Raw genomic sequence first — 17,998 nt, forward strand, 5'->3', positions numbered from 1 at the left:
GAGACCTTCGGGCCTATATTCCAAGTGTCGAGGTCCTATCTGGACCCGTATAGATGGACAATTCAGAGAAGACCAGCAGCCTTGTAATAGGAATACAAGAGAGACTTGCTCCAGGGCAAAGGGAACCAAGAACCCGACGTCTATTCCCAGCGCAGTACGCAACGACTTTGACTTTATTGGAATGTTCTTTGCGAAAGGCTGTGCTGTGGTAAGGTTGAGAGGCTGTAGGGTATGTGGATATTGTCCTTCAAAATCTAAAGCTAATCAGGAGCTTTCAGTGTGTTGCTTGATATATCTCGTTGAGATGCTATAAGCTTTCAATATCAATCAAGTTGAAGAGTTCAAAAAGGGAATTGGCCACAGCGCACAAAGGTCACATAGCATTTAGGCAACATACATGTTGCGCTCACTGTTGCCCAGTATTTTGCGTTTGGCTGGAAAGCTAGTTATCCTAGTGACTGACCCAAAGCTGTCTTAAAATGGCATGACATCTCATTTCTATTCAGCTCTTAAGTTTACTTCCTTCTTTGATCAACTTCCCTTGTCAGTGTAAATGCTCGTAAGTGAAAACAGCCATCAAGTGATACATGTTGAGTCCTTCACTGACACCAAGCACAGCAATAAAAGTAGCAGCTTCTCCTACGAACATCCACCAAACGCCTCAACAATTACTCTACAACTTAAAAGCAACATCCGAAACGCGACAGAGATGGCCGAGACGTACAACGTACCTCCCGAAAAGAGTGCCTTTTGGGTGTGCAACCAGTACAAGGGTGAGGGAGAGGAATGCGGCAATCTCAATGATATAAAGGATAAGCAATGTGACGATTGCAAGATGAGACGAGACAAGGGAGACTTGGCCTGCAACGGAAGAATGCGAGTCATTGGCAAGCTGAAGAAGGTGGAAGGATTAGTGGAGTTTTGGGAGTCTGTTGACGTGGATGTCTCAGCTTGGTAGTGTGGAAGAGACTGCTGTTGGTTCCAGGGTAATCAGTGACGTGTGGGAACAGAGAAAACTGGTTTATAAACAGGATCAACGCGTCTCTTCTTCATGTGGGGTTCTATTTACGTAATGAATCGCCGTCCTCATGAAGTGATTTATATTTTCTCCGATTACCGGTCAGAGTGACACCACCATTACTGTGAGGCGCTCGCCGCAGGGTAAGTGACACCATCTCAGCATCGCAGTGAACTTCAGCCAAGATACAAGGGTCATTAGCCAAATAACTATAAATACCACAGAAAAGAACCCTAAAATATCAACTACAACACACAATAATTCTTCGTCAAGGAAATCATCAACAATGCCTATGGTAAACAGAATTCGAGAAGACACCGAGGTCTGGAAGTGCATGCGGACAAACCCCGACGGGACAACATGCCGTGGGGCAACAGAGCCAGCACAAATGCTTTGTGAGAAATGTGGGTTGAAGAGAGACGTTGGAGCAGTCGCTAATAATGAAGATGGCAAGAAGATTGGAGAGTTGAAGAAGGTTGAAGCTACTGGGATCGAGCATTGGGAATTCAACGATAATTAGCTTTGTGTAGGAAAGGACCGACAGGTTCCGTAGGCAAAATGAATTGAACACAGACAAACATTTTTCGTTATAATTTGAGATCTGCGGTGCCTCGATCTTTGTACTACTACAACTGTGACAAATTCCGCTATGATAAGTGAACTGCCGAGCAACTCACACCAAGTTTGCATCTACTACTACTTAACCTCCAACCTCAACGCATCATACTGCACATAAAGAGTATCAGGCAATAGCGCCGTCTCAACACTAGAAGCATTAAACGGCAAACTCAACACAAACTCATTCCTCCCCACCCTCAGCCTCTCAGTCGGAAACTCAAACTTGTGCTCAATGTTCTGACACGCAACCGCACTACGAACAGCACACGAGCCGCTTCGCCAGTACGGAATCACCCATGTATCCTCATACCCGCCGTTCACGTTAACAGTCCAGGGTAAGTTACTGTTAAAGCGATCGTTGACGGGCGTCCACTTCGCGTTACCGTTGCCGGTACGTACGCCGGCGAGTTGCACTGTGAAAGTTGCGGTCTTGACGTTTTTGAGTTGTGGTTTCGTTAGGTCGAATGTTATGGTCCAGTTGTTGACGTTGTCGTAATAATTCTCCGATCGGAGATGGTTTCCTTTTGCGGCGATGAAGGACCAGTGGACGTAGTTTAGATCTTCAGCTTCTTGATCCTTTCCGACGTGGAAGCTGACACCCTTGGGGAAATCTTCGACAAAGTCGTACTTGGCCCAGTAAATGCGGTATTGCTCTGGCTGGAGAGGCTTTGAAGTATCAGGGGCGTATCCGTGAAGATACTCGCCAGATGATTTGTCTGGTGTACCGATACGCCAGAGCTCCTTTCCGGCGTTCTCCTCTTTCCATGTGAAACTGTCCTTGTTGTGGGATTTGGATATGCGAATGTCGTCTTTGATGTACCATCCAAACACTTCATCAGCGTAGATGGTGACTCTGTACACGCCGTCCACGACCTGAGGGATGCTAAAGCCACCAGACTCATCAATCTCAGCCCAATATTGAAGTGACTTTGTATTGAACACATTGAGCTGAAAGTCCTGCTTGTTCTCTGAAAGAACAATGATCGGCTTCTTTGCGCCCTTGGGAAGCTTCACTTTGCCACTGTAAGTAGTTCGCTTCGCTGACGGGGTATAATTCGGAACATGTTGAGCAATGCTGTCATAGAACTTCGTGTTCCACTCTGGATCCGCATACTTGGTGGCATCAGCTCGAAGATCAGCAATTGTCGCGTCTTTACCGCCTTTGTTGAAGTAGTAGTACTGTGGGCCCCAGGTTCGATCAAAGCCATGAGTGATGTTTGGCATCGGCGCGCCATGATGGCCGGATACGATGTAATTATACACGATACCGTCAACCACGAGATCAGAGTGCAAAGGTCCGCCATAATATGTCTCTCGCGTATTGTGAACAAGCCATGCACCGAATGTACTTCCATCTGCACTGGTAGAGCCATCGCTGAACTGGCCGTGGACATCATGGTTGCGCCAACTCTCCGAGAGAGTGTACTTTGTCCAGTAGTCGGAGTATTGCTCAACGTACGGATCATCGGTTTTATTGCCGACATACCAAGTAGCATCTTGGACTGTCGAAGCACCCGAAGCATCAGGCAAAGGACCATAGTTTCCCTCACTGGTAGAAAAATGAGTCCAAAGCTTGGTATTCGGCCTGAACAGTGTACGCAATTCACCGAGATCTCGCAAGAATGGCTTCGACGCATTGAAGTAGGTAAGACGAGTAAACGCATGCAGACCTGTTTCCTCACCCCTGAGGAAGAAGTACTGCGACAGAGTCTGGTTGGTCGGCTTGTAGGTGTCGCTCATAATAATGCCGCCATACTTCGTTCCAGTAGAATCAGTACCTTTAACGAGGCGGAGATCTGCGGTGCTACCAGGTGTCCAGAAACCAGTTGGGATACAAGAGCAGTCAACATAGGGACCCTTGCCGCTATTCCCGCTCAGCGGTCCGAGAAGATCTTGACCATCGAGTGTAGCATCGATGATATGTCCACTAGACTTGGCGAGAACAACTGCGAAGCGTATGTTGGAGAGGGAGATGTGGGTAGAGTTCTCAGCAGTGGTCAATTCGGCTAAAGCATGGCTGATTAGCCCAGCGGCCAAAGCTAACGACTTCAACGAGAGGAACGCCATCATGATTGTGTGCCTATGTCCACTTAGAAAGATACCTCAGAGGGTTTAAATACAAACATTGTCACTCGGCTCAATTATACCGAAGACTTCGGCGGTAAATGCACCGGGGGGAAGATCTCGTCGTTTGTATGGATGGGATAATTTAGCCGCTTGAGTCCCACCACTGGGCCGCAGGACGCGGGGAAGACAGGGGCAGACATGACGATGCATTTACCGCGAGAGGCTAAGATCTGCGTTGGCAATCCTATTCGAGCAGTTCAAAAAAGTCTTCCGGAGGAGTATGTACAGTTCAGTATGAATTGCCATAGTCGACAATCTGACCCCAAATCCCCCCTCAAGTTAACCCCAAGAATGTTGGTAGCACTATCGTTGTGGTTGAGACTTGATGTAGCCGACGTTGGACCGATACTGGTGGCGGCGGAACACGCTCCTTCTGGTAGTCTTACATTGGCGTTCGGCGTGACTCATCATACTGACTACTTCTCAATAGTCTTTAAACTCGCGTTTGTAAATCTCTGATATACCAGTAACATCTCACGAAGCCGAATATCCCACCAAGAGAAGTCATGGAGCCGCCTGTTGATATGAAAGACCGCCTTCGTGCATCATACAACGCGATTGCACCAGCATACAACACCTGGACAGCGCGCCACCACAAACTTCGTCTCAAATATCTCGACAAACTTCTGAGTTCCTGCCCAGAACTAGAATTAAATGGTGATACGGCGAAGAAGCAAGTCCTCGAGCTTGGATGCGGTTCTGGAACTCCTTTCACGTCAACTCTGCTTGCTCGAGCACCGTCAGTCCACGTACACGTCAATGACCTTTCAGATGTTCAATTAGATCTTGCTCGACAAAACCTAGCTGTGTATCAGGGTCGTGTCGAGTTCCATCCCGGCGACATGATGAAATTAGACTTTGAACCTGGTTCCCTCACAGCAGTCGTGGCTCTGTACAGCATTATTCACTTGCAACAAGAAGAACACAGAGAGATAATACAGCGAATTGGTAGATGGCTTGCTCCAGGCGGTGTCTTTCTGTCTACCTTTGGTACTGATGAGGCGTCGGACATCATCGATGAGAATTGGTTGGTAGAAAAAGGCTGGATGTTTTGGAGTGGGCTTGGGAAGGAAGGGGTCATGAAGGCGTTGACTGAAGAAGCTGGGTTGGAAGTTCAACATGCCGTTTTGGAAGAAGATGCAGATGATAGGTTTATATGGATTATGACCAGAAAGGGTAGTGTATAATTACTAACTTCTCTTGGCTGATTCAAGCTCTCAGCTACAAGTCTCAACTGCAAGAATCGTGTTGGAAGTACGGATCCTGAATCGTGAGCGCGCATATGCTTCAGTCTACATGCTCATTCATCACCTGTGTTCGCAGCTTAAAGCTTCACCTTATAGGCCACCGTAATCCATAGCTCTCATAAGGTCTTCGATGAACATGCGCCTGCTATCCATGTCGAAGTACATCGACGCTGAAAAAACCCACCAGTTGTGCAATGTATTGTTCATGACTGTCTGTCTCTACGCGCGATCAAGGTGATTCCCGGAAACAGGCGATTGCGAACAGTGCACCACAGTATCATACGTTCATAGCCAGTGAGATCTGTTACGATCACGGTGCGAGGCGACATAGGCTCATGTGGATTATCGCAAAAAGAACATTGGTGCTTAGCATATTGAAAGTGATGGAGCTTCAATACGGAGGTAACAACCGAATCTGATCCTTCTAATCCCTATCTATATACACAGAGTTACAAGCTCTATCCTCAGGGACTCTCAAGGATCTCATTCAATGCCACCTCAAATATTGACAAGATTTCTTGTTGATGTTTGATGTCTTCTTCCAAGGCCCCACATTTCTGGTGTCTCTTCTGTGTCTGCAACAGGATCCGCTTCAGCTCTTATATCAGAGTCTTATAGTGCCTAGCTGTATCAATGACGAAGTATGAGGAAATCTTTGTTACATCCAAAGCCGCTTGAAGTTCCCGAGTAATGCGAAAGTACCCCACACAAGCTATACGATCTTGAACTTTTGGGAGCGTAATGTGGATCCTCTCATCTTTGCTATAAAATTCCACTTTAAACTTCGCCATGTGTTCCTGGATAGAGAACTCGAAGGCGTCCATGGCTTCTGGGGTGATAGGAACGTTTTTGTTTCTGACGTAGAAGTAGCGACTGTATGCTCCATCGAGTTCCTTATTCATTTCCTTGCGATTCTTTTTCACTTCTTCAAAGTCTGGGGAGCGCATAATGGATTTGGTGCTGATCAGGTAGGTTGACAGTTTGTAAGGTGGCCTGTTTAGTAGAGCGTGAATTGCGTTCGGATCCCTCAGTGAGACTGTAGAGACTGGAAACTTCAGAGTGGAAATGCTTCATAGTGAATAAGAGGATTCAATGCGCAATTCAATCACTTGAGCCTACTTGATTCACAAATAGAAGGGCTCCGCCGAAGGTTCAAACAAGAGGAACCCCCCTCACCCGCTCATATTCTTACAAGCCCTTCTTGTTACAACTTTGGTGACTATGGAGGATTTCCTTTGCTGTACGTAGCTTACTTGAGCCCCAGATGCCCTCTTTTTGGGTTTACCTCTTAACTAAATATCCTCCAAAGACATTGTGACTCTAATCAATAGATGGGTCTTTCTGTTACACTGGTTATTTAAGTCTCTCACTGGGTGGGCCAGTCTTGAAGTAGTTTGAGATGATCTTAGCTATCGTGGGGTTGTGCCATAAAGTCAAGAACCGTGCTGAGGAAGGGAATTCGTCTGGATACGCTATTAAAGTTGAGAACTATAGTGAGTTCTAATGCTTCTATCTTCGTTGTTCAGACCAGCTTTCGCGAGATTCATCTTTTCCCTCATCTCTGGACTTCGGCCTCTTCCTCTTGGTAGTGCTCTTCCACCTCACGTGTAAAGTGATCTTCCATTTCTCGGTGTTTCGCCTCATCTTTCATCCAATAACGAGGCATTTCCTTTGATATAGCTCTCTCAAGCTCATTTCTGATTGCTTTTTGAGTGTTTACGTCTTTGTGATAGTAATCGTCCTTGGGCAATACAATGAGCAGAGTCTCCTTCACATTGTCGAAGTTGACTTCATATTTGCCTTTATACTTCGAAGCAAATTGGCATAATGATGAATAATAACCATTGTTCTGTTTAACGAAGTAGTAGTGTCTGAAGTCTTCGTTCCATCTTTCAGACCATTCTCGGAATTTCTTGGCAGTCATTGCACCCATGGTGTTGGCAGTTATTTGTTGTAAATATGTTCGTGTAACGCGGTTGTTGATTGAGCGGACGTACAATGCCTAGGTTGCTGTCTGCTGTCTTATACCATCCAATGGGCGCTAGGAGGTTCTCTGTGATACGGTTCATTGTTAAGCAGTGATGTCAAGACCGGAAGGTATACGAAGTATCACATACATATCAGAGCTATCATCACTGCCGCAAATCTCTGGGCTTTCAGAGGCGCAGATTACAGAGAAGATAGGTAGTTGCTGAAATTTTGCTACAGATCGACTGATGAAGTGTAAGGAGTCATGTCCATTGATGGGCATACAGAGATTGTGAGAGACCTTAGCAGAGATATCTGAATCTCAAGTTGAACACTTGACCAGACGGCACAGGGACATTATGAGTTATTTGTGACTTGAAAAGAAATATAAATGATGAGAATTCAACTGAGTTCACTTTCAATATGACCAGAAGAGCTGTCCGCGGTATCACTATTGGTGGTCACTGGAGCTAATGCCTTTGACTGCCTGTCCGGTAAAGCAGTCCACACGACCCATTACCCAGATAAACTAATATGCCGCGCGGGTTGTGTAGTAAAAAAAAAATCACGAATTATTTGCGAGTGCTTCCCTTTCCAAATCTTGATCATTCTTGTACACCCTTGGGTCGACCTTGTTCGGATCGTCGGTATGAGCCTGCGTGACATACTCCCAGTACTTATCCAATCCTTCATCTTGCATCAGAGCACAAAAGTCTCCGACTGTCTCCTCTGGGCTCTTGTTGCTGGGCAGTTCTATTGTCAGTCGAAGCTTATTATCCCACTTGCTGTTCCAGCAGATCTTATGCTTCACGATGAATTGGTTGAGTTTCTTTTCTGGGTTCTCCGTGGCCTTGCTGAGGAAATTTTGCGATGTGTTTAGTTTCCTTTTGCGCCATACGGTATGTATATGCGTGGGTCTGGTGACGGAAGTTGGTTCAGACATGGTCTTTTGGAGTTGTGTAGGGGTGGTTTGATCGGTAGGCTGAGAGGGTGATGGCGGTCAATTATATATATATTGAAATCTCAGACAATGGCTGTGATTAGGGTACTCTATTCACAGCTTCTGAACAGTGATGACGCCTAAAGAAACCATATCTTGTTCACACATCAAGGAGCAACCTCGAGTATCCAAGCTCTATTCAGACTCACTAACGAATTTCGTTTAGCTTTGATCTGCTGCACGAATGCTCTTTTGAGGTTTTGCACAACGGGTTCTTTTCCGTTATCCTACGGTGTACACCTCCAAGAATAAGTAGATAAGAATTTATTAAAAAATGTGGCAAGAACTACCTCCTCAATCGTTATTGGTGCTCAGCGGATCGCATCGAAATCACCCGCCCTGATCGCGAATTGCAAATTAAGGAATGTTCTCAACGACTAACCGGTTCTTTTTTCCTATCGAATGTAAGGAAAACGAGAGTAAGTTAGGAGAGAATCGTGGTGAACAAATTCAGAAACCGCTTCTGAGACCTCGTGCGTGCGAAGCGCGTGATGTGAGCCATCAGCTGTGCGCTTTTGAGACCTCATGTCAAACCAACTTGACTAGTCGATGATACACACCCCTCGATTGAATTCTTCCGGATCGTTCGTGAGCACATACGCGACAAATTCGTAGTACTTGTCGAGTCTCCCAATTTCCATCAGAGCAGTCAGATCTGCAAGCGCTTTTTGCGGCGTCTTGTTGTCCAATGGTATCGTCAATCGTAATCCATCATCCCAAACACCTATATGGCGGAGCTTGTGCTTCTCGATGAACTCTTGAAGCTGAAATTCTGCCATGGGGACGAACAGAGCGATCCGGTTTTTGATTGTGCTCATGGGCCTTCGGCCCCATATTGTATGGATATGCGTGGACTTCGCGGTGGGTGGTTGTGACATGGTTTCTGAGAATTGTGTTGGAATATTTGGTAGTGTTATTTGCAGTCGAGACTTGTTATTAGACCTTAAACCAGCCTAGAGAGCTTCGAGCGGATTGAGATGGCTGGAGGCGCAGCTATATATGGAACTGTCGCTGGCTTCATCTGTGATGAGGACGGTCTCGACGAGGCGGGTGAACAATCACAAGTAAACAACCGCCTTTGTCACGCACCAAAGGACGGTGGTGATTCTTCCAGTGCTGTTCAGCTTAGCGCCGAATGCTCTGATTCGCCTTGAGTCTCCTTTGAAATTGATCCCTTTCAGCTTTTCGCAACCTGGCTTTCCTTTCAACTTTTACGCCAGCACGGCCAGTCAACACAAGTGTCATACAGAGACTGAGACAATGCATGCCATGAACCGGTAAGTGTCTTGAGGGGACTGCCGAAAACCAATCTTTGGTCGATTCTTACTACCTAGAGTTCTTCGTCAAGCGTCCTTTGTGATGAGCCCAAATCTGGGACATCCACCAAACCCAAAAGACACCAGTTGATCATCCAAAGGCCGTCGCAATCGATGTCTAGTTCATCTTCTTTCCAAATTTCCTTGTTGCCATCAAATCTCCCACTCCTCCAGGTCCGCAATGTTAACCTCAACACGGTCTGGGTAGCAACCAGTCACAGTAAGCCTCCGCTGCCAGTACTTCTTGAGTCCTCTCTTTTTCATGGCCTTGAAGACGTCTTCAATTGTATCCTCCACGCTGTTGCTCTCCACAAACGCCCGAGTGATTCGAAGGAACTGCTTTTCTTCGTCCAGAAACTTAACTTGGTACTGTCCTTGTGACTTTTCAACAAATCGGTCGAGCTTTTTGTCTTTAGATGGACGGCCCGGATCTCGGCGGAAGAAGTTGTGGACGTACTGAATCGCCATTGTGAAGGGTGAGATTGTCTGGTCTTAGCAAGGGTCTTTCGTGGTGATTGTGATGAAATGGACGAAGAGCGTACTCTCCACCTTGCGATCCATGACGATGGAAAGGGGACGGTGGTAGAGAGCATGTCGTTGGTAGCCATTTGGGCGATGATGCTGCACACTCGAGATGGTGTTGCATTCACTGAGGTACGAGGTCCGTGATACTCAGATTGCTATGCATATTCATAGAGGAAGCTGACTCGATGTAGATACCGCTAGTCCGTGAAATCACCGACAGAAGGGAGTGTGCACTCCAATCACTGAGCGAAGGTGTCTTGGAAACTTGATTGCGTGACGTTGGGCATCAGCGATTCACTAATTCTTTGCGCTTCAATCGACAACGAAAGATTTCTCAGGGCAAAACGTTTCTGACCCACGCAAGTGACGCAAATATACATTCAAATCTAGCGTTATTCGGTTGAGAGGGCGGAATGAGCATTTGAGTCTGACAACTTAGTGCTCGAAGGTACTCACTTCAGAATGGCAAGTAATTAATTCAAACGGCATTGAGAATACACGCCGTTTTATCTAAATCTAACTAATAATACTCATTTCGCATCCTTGATGATAAGCTCAGCAGCAATCTCTGCAATGCCATAAACCGCAGTCTGAATATGTGCCGAGATCAACAGAGGAATAACACTAGCATCAACAACACGAAGATTCTCAGTCCCATAAACCTTAAGCTTAGCATCAACAACACCACCATCCGCCTTGGGAAGCATAGCGCAAGTACCGCTAGGATGGAAAATGCTAAGCGTTGTTCTCAAAACATAATCCTTGAGCTGCTCATCAGTCTTGACATCCAGACCAGGTTCATACTCGTCCACCCAGATTGAGCGCATGGGTTCGGTGTTTGCAATCTTTCGGTTGTACTTGACTGTTTGGAGGACAGCTTCGACATCGTGAGAGTTGCTGAGGTAGTTGGGGTTGATGGTGGGTTTGCCGGCTGGGTCGGAGGGATTGATATGCACACTGCCGCGGCTGAGAGGATGCATTACTACGCCGATGAGCGTGACGAAGCCTTTACCGAAGAGGGGAGATGTGGCGGCGGGATAGCCCTTTACTCCGGTGTAGCCATCTGAGAAAATGACCTCGACCTGAGGAACTGAAGAATCCTTGAGGAAGTCCAACTTCTTCTTGTCAACCTTGCTAGTATCCTTACCAGCAGCCTCTTTAGCAAGGGACACCAGGTTTGCATCATTACCAAGGGCTTGCTTCCATGTTGAGAAAGTGTATGCGCTGCCGGTGTAATCGTACAGAGAGCGCTTACCAGCGTTCCAGAGAGCAAGCTGCTCAGCGGCAAAGGTAGCGTTGCTTCGAAGGGCGTCGAAGGAGAGGAACTCGGGCTTGAGCTGGTATGAAGTCATGACCCGGAGATGATCCTGGAGATTCTCGCCGACACCGGGAAGATCGATGATCTGCTTGATGCCAGCGGCGGAAAGGACCGATTTACTCCCGATGCCTGATTGCTCGAGAAGACCAGGGCTCTGAATTGAACCAGCAGAGAGGATGACTTCACGACGCGCTTTGACATAGGTTCCATCCTGGAGAGTCACGCCAGTAGCGATGGCCTTCTTCTTCGCAGCAGGGCCAGAGACGTTGATCTTGGCGACGATGGTGTCGGCGAGAATCTCAAGGTTAGAACCCGAGATTTCCGTGTAGGCGTTGGCGCTGTAAGAGCGGTTGTAGTTCGAGGGATCAATGCTGCTGGGCTGGTACATGACACCAAGAGGGTTGCCACCCAGCGACTCGAGATTCTTGCGAACTCCAAGCTTATTGAGGGTTGGAATCCAAGACTCTTGATGCTTGGGGATGATGCGATTAACGACAGCCTTGACGGGGCCGCTGTCGCCAACGCCCTTTGAACCGTACGTCGCAGTGTTCTTGCCAGTAAATGTTTCAGACTTCATCATCGCCTTGATCATTGTCTTCCAGTTCCAACCCGGGTTACCAAGCGCCTCCCAAGCATCGTATTCAGCGACTGCAGCACGATCGTAGGTCATGAGATTAAGAGCCGAGCTCCCGCCCAAGACCTTACCCCGGTTGATCGGCCAAACTCTATTATTCGCGCTCGCCTGAGGAACAGTCGTAAAGTTCCAATCGTACTTGGTACCGAGGGTCGAGCCCTTCATACCGGGGATGTTGATCTTTGGTTCATTGTTGACAGCGGGGCCGGCTTCGATGAGGAGAATGTTGGCGTATGGGAGGCCTTCGCTGAGACGAGCAGCGACTGCGACACCAGCTGTGCCACCTCCGACGACGATCTAAAAGAGAGTCTAAGATTAGCCGAGAGATCCGAGGAATTGGTCTATATAAGATGAGGAATGCGACATTTTATTGGAGTCAAAACGTGTCGATGTAGTATGAGACAGATGCCGTGTTGGATTGGCGACAGAATTTGACTCCAAACGATGAAACTCACATAATCGTAGGTGTCCTTTGACGGAGCCGCTACTGCAGCTGCAGCAAGGCTAAACCACAAATGCAACTTGACAAGCATGGTGACAGAAACTGCAATGCACGTTTATCGCCACAAAGCTGCAGAATACAGACAAAAGAAGAAAAAGAGGAACATCCGCCCGGGAGCAGAGGAAAAACCCTTTATTGCGTCGCCCGCTCCTGCATCTCCCCCCTGCAGAATAAGGTAGTATTTAACTGTAAATTTAATTGACAAGCGGAAGACTCATCCGTGACAGGGAGCGGAGCGAGGCCTGTTTAGGGCGACCAATACGTCCTTGGCGGGCGATGAAACCCCGCCAATGCACACTATAAGGTTTTGCTTAGACCAGGGACCAAGGGGTCCTTCGCTTAGGACGACAAATAAGACGAGAGAGGATGGGGGATAGTGCTGCGGAGGGTGGTTATACAGGCCTGAATAATGCCATGGTCTGATGCGAGAACCGCGTATAAACCCAGACAGTCAAAGCCACTGACTCGAGCAGTGGAAAGTTCGTGATGAATGCAGCAGGTGGCAGAACCTGATGCTACCTTGTTAGAATTAAAGTTTCGGCAGCGACTGCGCCGTGTGGGACGACAGATCTCACAACAGCCCCTGTCCCGTCGACAAATGCCGCGCAGACCGTACATAAACAAAACCTCACGCTACCAATTACTACGCACTTCATGCACTCCCCTCTTCCCTTTCCCCCTCTTTTTTTTTCTTTGCACTCAGATCCTTTCGTCATATCCGCTGATCATGGCATCCGTGCAACCACCAAACCCATTACCGCCCGATCAAAACGTCGGTCCAATCCTCCTCGGAATATCAGGAACATGTATCGTCCTGGTGATCATCACCACTAGCGTCCGGATCTGGGTCCGCACAGCCCTACGATCATCAGGCTGGGACGACTACACCATCGTCATTGTAACACTCCTCGGCATCGCGAGGTACGGCGTGCAGGTTGGACAGGTCAGTATAGGGAATGGAAGACATAGATGGTACATTGAGCCGGAGGATTACGTGGAGAATAATAAGTTGGGATGGGTAGCGCAGATTTTGCTCTTTGCGAGTATTTGTCTGCTCAAGATTTCGATATTGTTGCTGTTGTTGAGGATCAAGGACTCGAGGAGGGTGAGGTACGCGGCGTGGGGGATCATGGCGGGGTTAGTTGTTACGAACTTTGGATGCATTATTATTTTGCTTTCGGAGTGCAGACCTATCAGCGCGTATTGGACTGGTATTGGGGAGTGTTGGAATCCGAGGATTCGAATCTACTACATTTACGCTACGATTGGTATGTATTTCGACTGCGAGTGCTGTAGTTTGACATTGGCTAACGGAACCGGGCAGCATTCTCTATTCTCACAGATTTGATATGTTCACTACTACCAGTCTTTGTGATATGGAACACCAGCCTTCCATTGAAGACAAAGATCTCTGTCTGGGCCTTGATGAGCTTGGGGCTAGTGTACGTTGGCCCATTCATCCTCTTCCTCATTATGATTGAGTCGCTAACACTCAGTAGAGCTACCGGTTTCGGAATCGCCCGTGCCACTTCCCTCGGCGTTGTAACATCAGACCTAAGCTGTAAGTCAACCTCCAACTATCCCTCTCAAACCTAATCCTAATAGAATCCAGGGGTCTACGCCATAACAGCAATCTGGTCAAACCTCGAACTCTACCTCGGCATCGTCGGTGCCAACCTCGCCCTCAGCCGCTCGATATTCGCATACTTCTTCCGCGAAGGCGGAACGACAAAGGGATCGTCGTACGGGGGGATGCCGCGATCAACATCGGCGTCAAGAAATCTTAGAGTACCGAGCTCGAGTGGATTTCGGTCGGGGCAGAGTAGAATTCAGTCGAGGGATCAGGATAGTGAGATCTCGTTGGTGCAGACGACGAAGAAACAGCCGAGTACGTGGTATACGGAGGAGGGGGTTAGTGATGAGAACTTAAATTCGGGGAAGGGAGGGAGTAGCGAGGGGTGAGGATTTTAGATGTAGGGAAAAGTTATGGAATTAATTGCGTTTGAATGGAATGACTTGCATGATTGAAGATTGTTCAATTTCGACGGCCATTTTGGGTGAATGGGCTAGTGAGTTGTGAAGACTCCTTGGTAGGCCGTACTCACTCATTGCTAAAGATGATTAAAATCGATAATGTCCATCGGACATTGCGCATTCAATGAATCATCCTCATATCCAGCAAAGTCCACAACCTATGATCCGTGCTCAATAAGATGCAGGTGTTGAAGGACAACTTATACGTGGAGCCACTACACCAGTCACGATGTTTGGCCAACTCCGATCCTAAGTCCAATGGGCAAAACTGGACCTGCATGAACGATCTTAAGCCCGTCAGGAGTTTAAAGGAATTAGACATTAAGTTCTAGACCGTACATGAGTCACCGTAGTATTCGCATGCGGAACCCGCATTAGTGGTTTGAGATGCGAGCGACATCTGATGTAAGTGATGAGATCGCGTAGGTGAAACGGCAGTAGGAGCTTTAAGTGAGGTATATAAAAGTAGCTTAACTTATGGTCTTAATATGTAATCGACTAACAACACCTAAAAGAATTGACTTCAGCAATCATCAACATCAAAAGGGCCGCAGTTTCAGCTACCGAGTAGCTCAAGCAGCTTTTCATCAACAACGCATACGTCCATTCCAAGTGTAACAAAACGTAAACAACCTTCCTTTCATTCTCTCTCGCATCACAAAATTGATGCCCGACTAGAATTTCTAGATGTTCTGTCTACAGCCCAGCCGATGTTTCCCTCATCGCACACGGCATCCAGATCGCCGGCCCCCAAGACGTTGACGCCGCAGTCGACGCCGCCGAAAGGCCTTCCCTACTTGGAAGAAGATTTACCCAAAGGTTTGCAAGGCGCTGATGCTTCAGCTCGCTGAGTTGATTGAAGAAAACGCCGAAGCTATCTTGGCTCTTATGACTTTGAGGCTTGGAGCGCCCAAGTCGATTACTTGGACTATACAGTGTCCTCGCCGCTCTTGCGCTATTTCGCTGGGTAGATTGATAAAGTCCATGGAGACTCGTAGCCAGTGGACGATGGTTATGTAAGTCCGTCTCTCAAATCACTCGGTAACAGAACACTAATGAAGTTTGTAGATGAAGATTGTGCGGCATGAACGATTAAGCGTCACCGTCTGAATCATCCCATAGAACGCCCCGTTCCCAATAGCAATCTACAAAGCCTCCGCCTCCCTCCCAGCAGGAAACCGCTATATCTGCAAACCCTCCAAAAAGACGCCCTTCGCCACTCTCAACTTCGGCACGCTCATCAAAGCAGCTGGCTTCCCCCCGGCGTATTCCAATCCTCGCCGGCGATGAGTCAACCGGTTCTGTGCTCTTATACCATATGTGCGTCAAGAAAGTCTCCTTCACAGGCTATCGGGAAGGATATCCTCGCCGCTGCTGCGACTAGCAACCTTAGGCGGGTTAGTTTAGAGCTAGGCGGTAAGAGTCCCGCTGTTATTTTTATGATACCGATTTGAAGAAGGCTGTTGTTGAGACGGTGGAGAGTATTGTGTAGAATACAGGGCAGGGGTGAATGGTTTGTAGTCAGGGGTCTATGTGCAGGAGGGTGTTTATGGTAAGTTTGTCGAAGCTTATCGGGATGCGATGGAGGCGAGGGCGAAGGAGCTTGGGGATAAGTTGCAGTATGATCAGGTGAAGGGGATGGTGTACCGAGCTTTGGAGCAATGTGATATGAAGCTTTTGACGAGTTGAAAACCCGTAGGCGATAAGGTACGTCAACTGGATAACTAATCATTATAACTAATCATTATAACTAATACTAAAAGTGCTTAGGGCTTCTGGTTCCCTCTTACAGCTTTTATCGAAGTCGCCGAAGAATCCAAGATCGCAACCAAAGAGATCTTTAGCCCGGTGCCTGTTATCTAGAAGTTCAAGGACGAGGACGAAGTCATTGCTCGAGCGAATAACAGTGAGTATGGATTAGCTGCTAGTGTTTTCTCGCGCGTTATCAACCGAACTCTGCGCGCTGCGGGTGAGTTTGAGGCTGAGATGTTTGGAAACAACTGTATTAGTCGCTTGTTTCTTAATACAACTTTTGGTGGACACAAAGAGTCTGAACTGGGGATGCAGTGTGGTCTTGTGGGGTTGGCTTTTTGGATGGAAACGAAAACTGTTATATGACTTGAGAGGAGGTCACGTTTACTCATAGGCAAATACAGTATCTCAGAAATAGTTAAAATTTTTAGCCATCCATCTATTTTCCCTCTGATTCAACGAGCTTTTCCAAAGTATTTTTATATCCTTAGTCCACCTCTAGTTACAGGGTATATAGGGATTCGTGGAACCTGGCTTATCACACACAGTACATCAGCAAAATGGACTCGCGCGCTCTCTGAAGCCAAGATGCTGTAACTGATCGCAAGCGACTGAATGAAGGAAGCTATATTCATTCAAGCGGAACAATTGCCCTTAAACTACGTATTCCAATATTTGTACATTCATCATCAAATTGTGCAGGGCGTATACCCTGGTTAGTTCAGACAGCTAATAAGACTCCACCGGTAATTGTTGTCCGATGGCTCTGAGCTAGCGCCGGACTCACACCGGTCTTATCGGACACTCTCCTGATCTGCACTACCGCTCAAAAACATGCCCATTCCTGCAAAAGGTCGTTGACACGCGATTATCGACTACGCATGCAATCACAATGGATGTACCTATCTTACCGCCCGGCGCATGGAATTCCCATATGCACTGCTTCGACCCGGAGCACTACCGTTTCAAAACAACGCGCGCTTATACCCCGCAGCCAGCAGTACTGAAGGACCTGATCCAGAACTCAAAGGCTGATAATGTGATGCTTGTACAAGCTACTATTGAAGATGGGTATACAGGTTTGCTTGAACATCTGCAGCAGTGCCGGGACCTGTATCCTGCTAAGCATGTCCGTGGGACTATCTTTTGGGATCCTGGAAATTCGGGATTGAAGAGCCTCACTGAATCTGAGTTTGAGAAGCTACATAACGCAGGGGTTCGTTCTGTGAGGATTCATGGATCTTATGGCGGTTCTGGGGACGATATGTCTTGGGTGATTCAGCAATTCCTGGACGTTGCTTCTCATTGCCCTCTACGTAGATACAACTGGAGTATCTCAGCCCAACTACCCCTCGCAACATGGTCTTCAGTTGCAGAAACCCTATCTTCCCATCCAAACCTCAAAGGCATCCCCATCATCATCGATCATAACGCCTCCGCAACACCATCCTCTATCAACACCCCGGAATTCGCATCCCTTCTTAACCTCCTTTCCCCAAACATATACATCAAACTCGGCGCCCTCCACCGAAGAAGCAAGCAAGTCTCTCAAATGGAACACATAATAAAAACTATCGCAAACACCGCGCCTGACTCGATCGTATGGGGAAGCGACTGGCCGCACTGCAACGCTGCGATCCGAGGACTTACCCCGACGCCTCCGCTTGAAGTAGACACGGACCTGGAGCTTGGGCTTTTGAGGGATTGGCTCACGGATGAGCAGTGGGAGCGTATGCTTGTTTTGAACCCCGAACGGGTATTCGGCACGCGAGCATAAGGCTAGTGAGTGTGGGGAGAATCCGGGGTCGGGATGGGGCCGATAGTCTTTGAGTCGGGGAAGAAGTTGGGGAGTTTGATGTATAAAGAGTGACATCCTCATGAGCATCATCAACAGATTCATTACAGTTCAAATTCAATCTTTCTTCTAACAACTCATTCA

General features: G+C 47.6%; 10 protein-coding genes across 11 annotated transcripts; 4 read left to right on the top strand and 6 right to left on the bottom strand.

Annotated features, from left to right (window-relative positions):
* Positions 1–1,304: 1,304 nt before the first annotated feature.
* On the top strand, positions 1,305–1,538 carry FVEG_12367 (hypothetical protein; the record flags this gene model as incomplete). The annotated part of the gene is made up of 1 exon (XM_018901715.1): positions 1,305–1,538. The coding sequence occupies one exon, from the start codon at positions 1,305–1,307 to the stop codon at positions 1,536–1,538; it is 234 nt and encodes a 77-aa protein (XP_018760258.1).
* A 176-nt stretch (positions 1,539–1,714) lies between these two features.
* FVEG_12368 (rhamnogalacturonate lyase C) lies at positions 1,715–3,703 on the bottom strand (the record flags this gene model as incomplete). Its single annotated transcript, XM_018901716.1, has 1 exon — positions 1,715–3,703. One exon carries the CDS (start codon positions 3,701–3,703, stop codon positions 1,715–1,717), a length of 1,989 nt encoding a protein of 662 aa, XP_018760259.1.
* Positions 3,704–4,236: 533 nt separating this feature from the next.
* FVEG_17236 (hypothetical protein) lies at positions 4,237–4,985 on the top strand. The gene has a single exon (XM_018906492.1). It carries the CDS (start codon positions 4,270–4,272, stop codon positions 4,948–4,950), a length of 681 nt encoding a protein of 226 aa, XP_018760260.1. The 5' UTR covers positions 4,237–4,269; the 3' UTR covers positions 4,951–4,985.
* Positions 4,986–5,609: 624 nt separating this feature from the next.
* Positions 5,610–5,957, bottom strand: FVEG_17237 (hypothetical protein; the record flags this gene model as incomplete). Its single annotated transcript, XM_018906493.1, has 1 exon — positions 5,610–5,957. One exon carries the CDS (start codon positions 5,955–5,957, stop codon positions 5,610–5,612), a length of 348 nt encoding a protein of 115 aa, XP_018760261.1.
* Positions 5,958–6,565: 608 nt separating this feature from the next.
* Positions 6,566–6,943, bottom strand: FVEG_12369 (hypothetical protein; the record flags this gene model as incomplete). Its single annotated transcript, XM_018901717.1, has 1 exon — positions 6,566–6,943. The coding sequence occupies one exon, from the start codon at positions 6,941–6,943 to the stop codon at positions 6,566–6,568; it is 378 nt and encodes a 125-aa protein (XP_018760262.1).
* Positions 6,944–7,543: 600 nt separating this feature from the next.
* On the bottom strand, positions 7,544–8,856 carry FVEG_12370 (hypothetical protein; the record flags this gene model as incomplete). The annotated part of the gene is made up of 2 exons (XM_018901718.1): positions 7,544–7,832; positions 8,579–8,856. The coding sequence occupies 2 exons, from the start codon at positions 8,854–8,856 to the stop codon at positions 7,544–7,546; spliced, it is 567 nt and encodes a 188-aa protein (XP_018760263.1).
* Positions 8,857–9,447: 591 nt separating this feature from the next.
* On the bottom strand, positions 9,448–9,762 carry FVEG_12371 (hypothetical protein; the record flags this gene model as incomplete). Its single annotated transcript, XM_018901719.1, has 1 exon — positions 9,448–9,762. One exon carries the CDS (start codon positions 9,760–9,762, stop codon positions 9,448–9,450), a length of 315 nt encoding a protein of 104 aa, XP_018760264.1.
* A 466-nt stretch (positions 9,763–10,228) lies between these two features.
* FVEG_12372 (hypothetical protein) lies at positions 10,229–12,444 on the bottom strand. 2 transcript variants are annotated; one of them, XM_018901720.1, is made up of 2 exons: positions 12,227–12,444; positions 10,229–12,068 (listed from the first exon to the last, which is right to left on the bottom strand). In XM_018901720.1, exons 1-2 carry the CDS (start codon positions 12,302–12,304, stop codon positions 10,350–10,352), a joined length of 1,797 nt encoding a protein of 598 aa, XP_018760265.1. In that variant the 5' UTR covers positions 12,305–12,444; the 3' UTR covers positions 10,229–10,349. The 2 variants fall into 2 exon arrangements, with proteins under 2 accessions (XP_018760265.1, XP_018760266.1); XM_018901721.1 differs by lacking the exon at positions 12,227–12,444 and adding an exon at positions 12,136–12,195.
* A 498-nt stretch (positions 12,445–12,942) lies between these two features.
* Positions 12,943–14,295, top strand: FVEG_12373 (hypothetical protein). The gene is made up of 4 exons (XM_018901722.1): positions 12,943–13,541; positions 13,598–13,715; positions 13,773–13,834; positions 13,886–14,295. Exons 1-4 carry the CDS (start codon positions 13,001–13,003, stop codon positions 14,233–14,235), a joined length of 1,071 nt encoding a protein of 356 aa, XP_018760267.1. The 5' UTR covers positions 12,943–13,000; the 3' UTR covers positions 14,236–14,295.
* A 2,610-nt stretch (positions 14,296–16,905) lies between these two features.
* FVEG_17238 (hypothetical protein) lies at positions 16,906–17,992 on the top strand. Its single transcript, XM_018906494.1, has one exon. It carries the CDS (start codon positions 16,952–16,954, stop codon positions 17,834–17,836), a length of 885 nt encoding a protein of 294 aa, XP_018760268.1. The 5' UTR covers positions 16,906–16,951; the 3' UTR covers positions 17,837–17,992.
* Positions 17,993–17,998: the final 6 nt, after the last annotated feature.

Source organism: Fusarium verticillioides, chromosome 4, assembly GCF_000149555.1.
Source record: "Fusarium verticillioides 7600 chromosome 4, whole genome shotgun sequence".
Classification (NCBI taxonomy): Eukaryota; Fungi; Ascomycota; class Sordariomycetes; order Hypocreales; family Nectriaceae; genus Fusarium; species Fusarium verticillioides.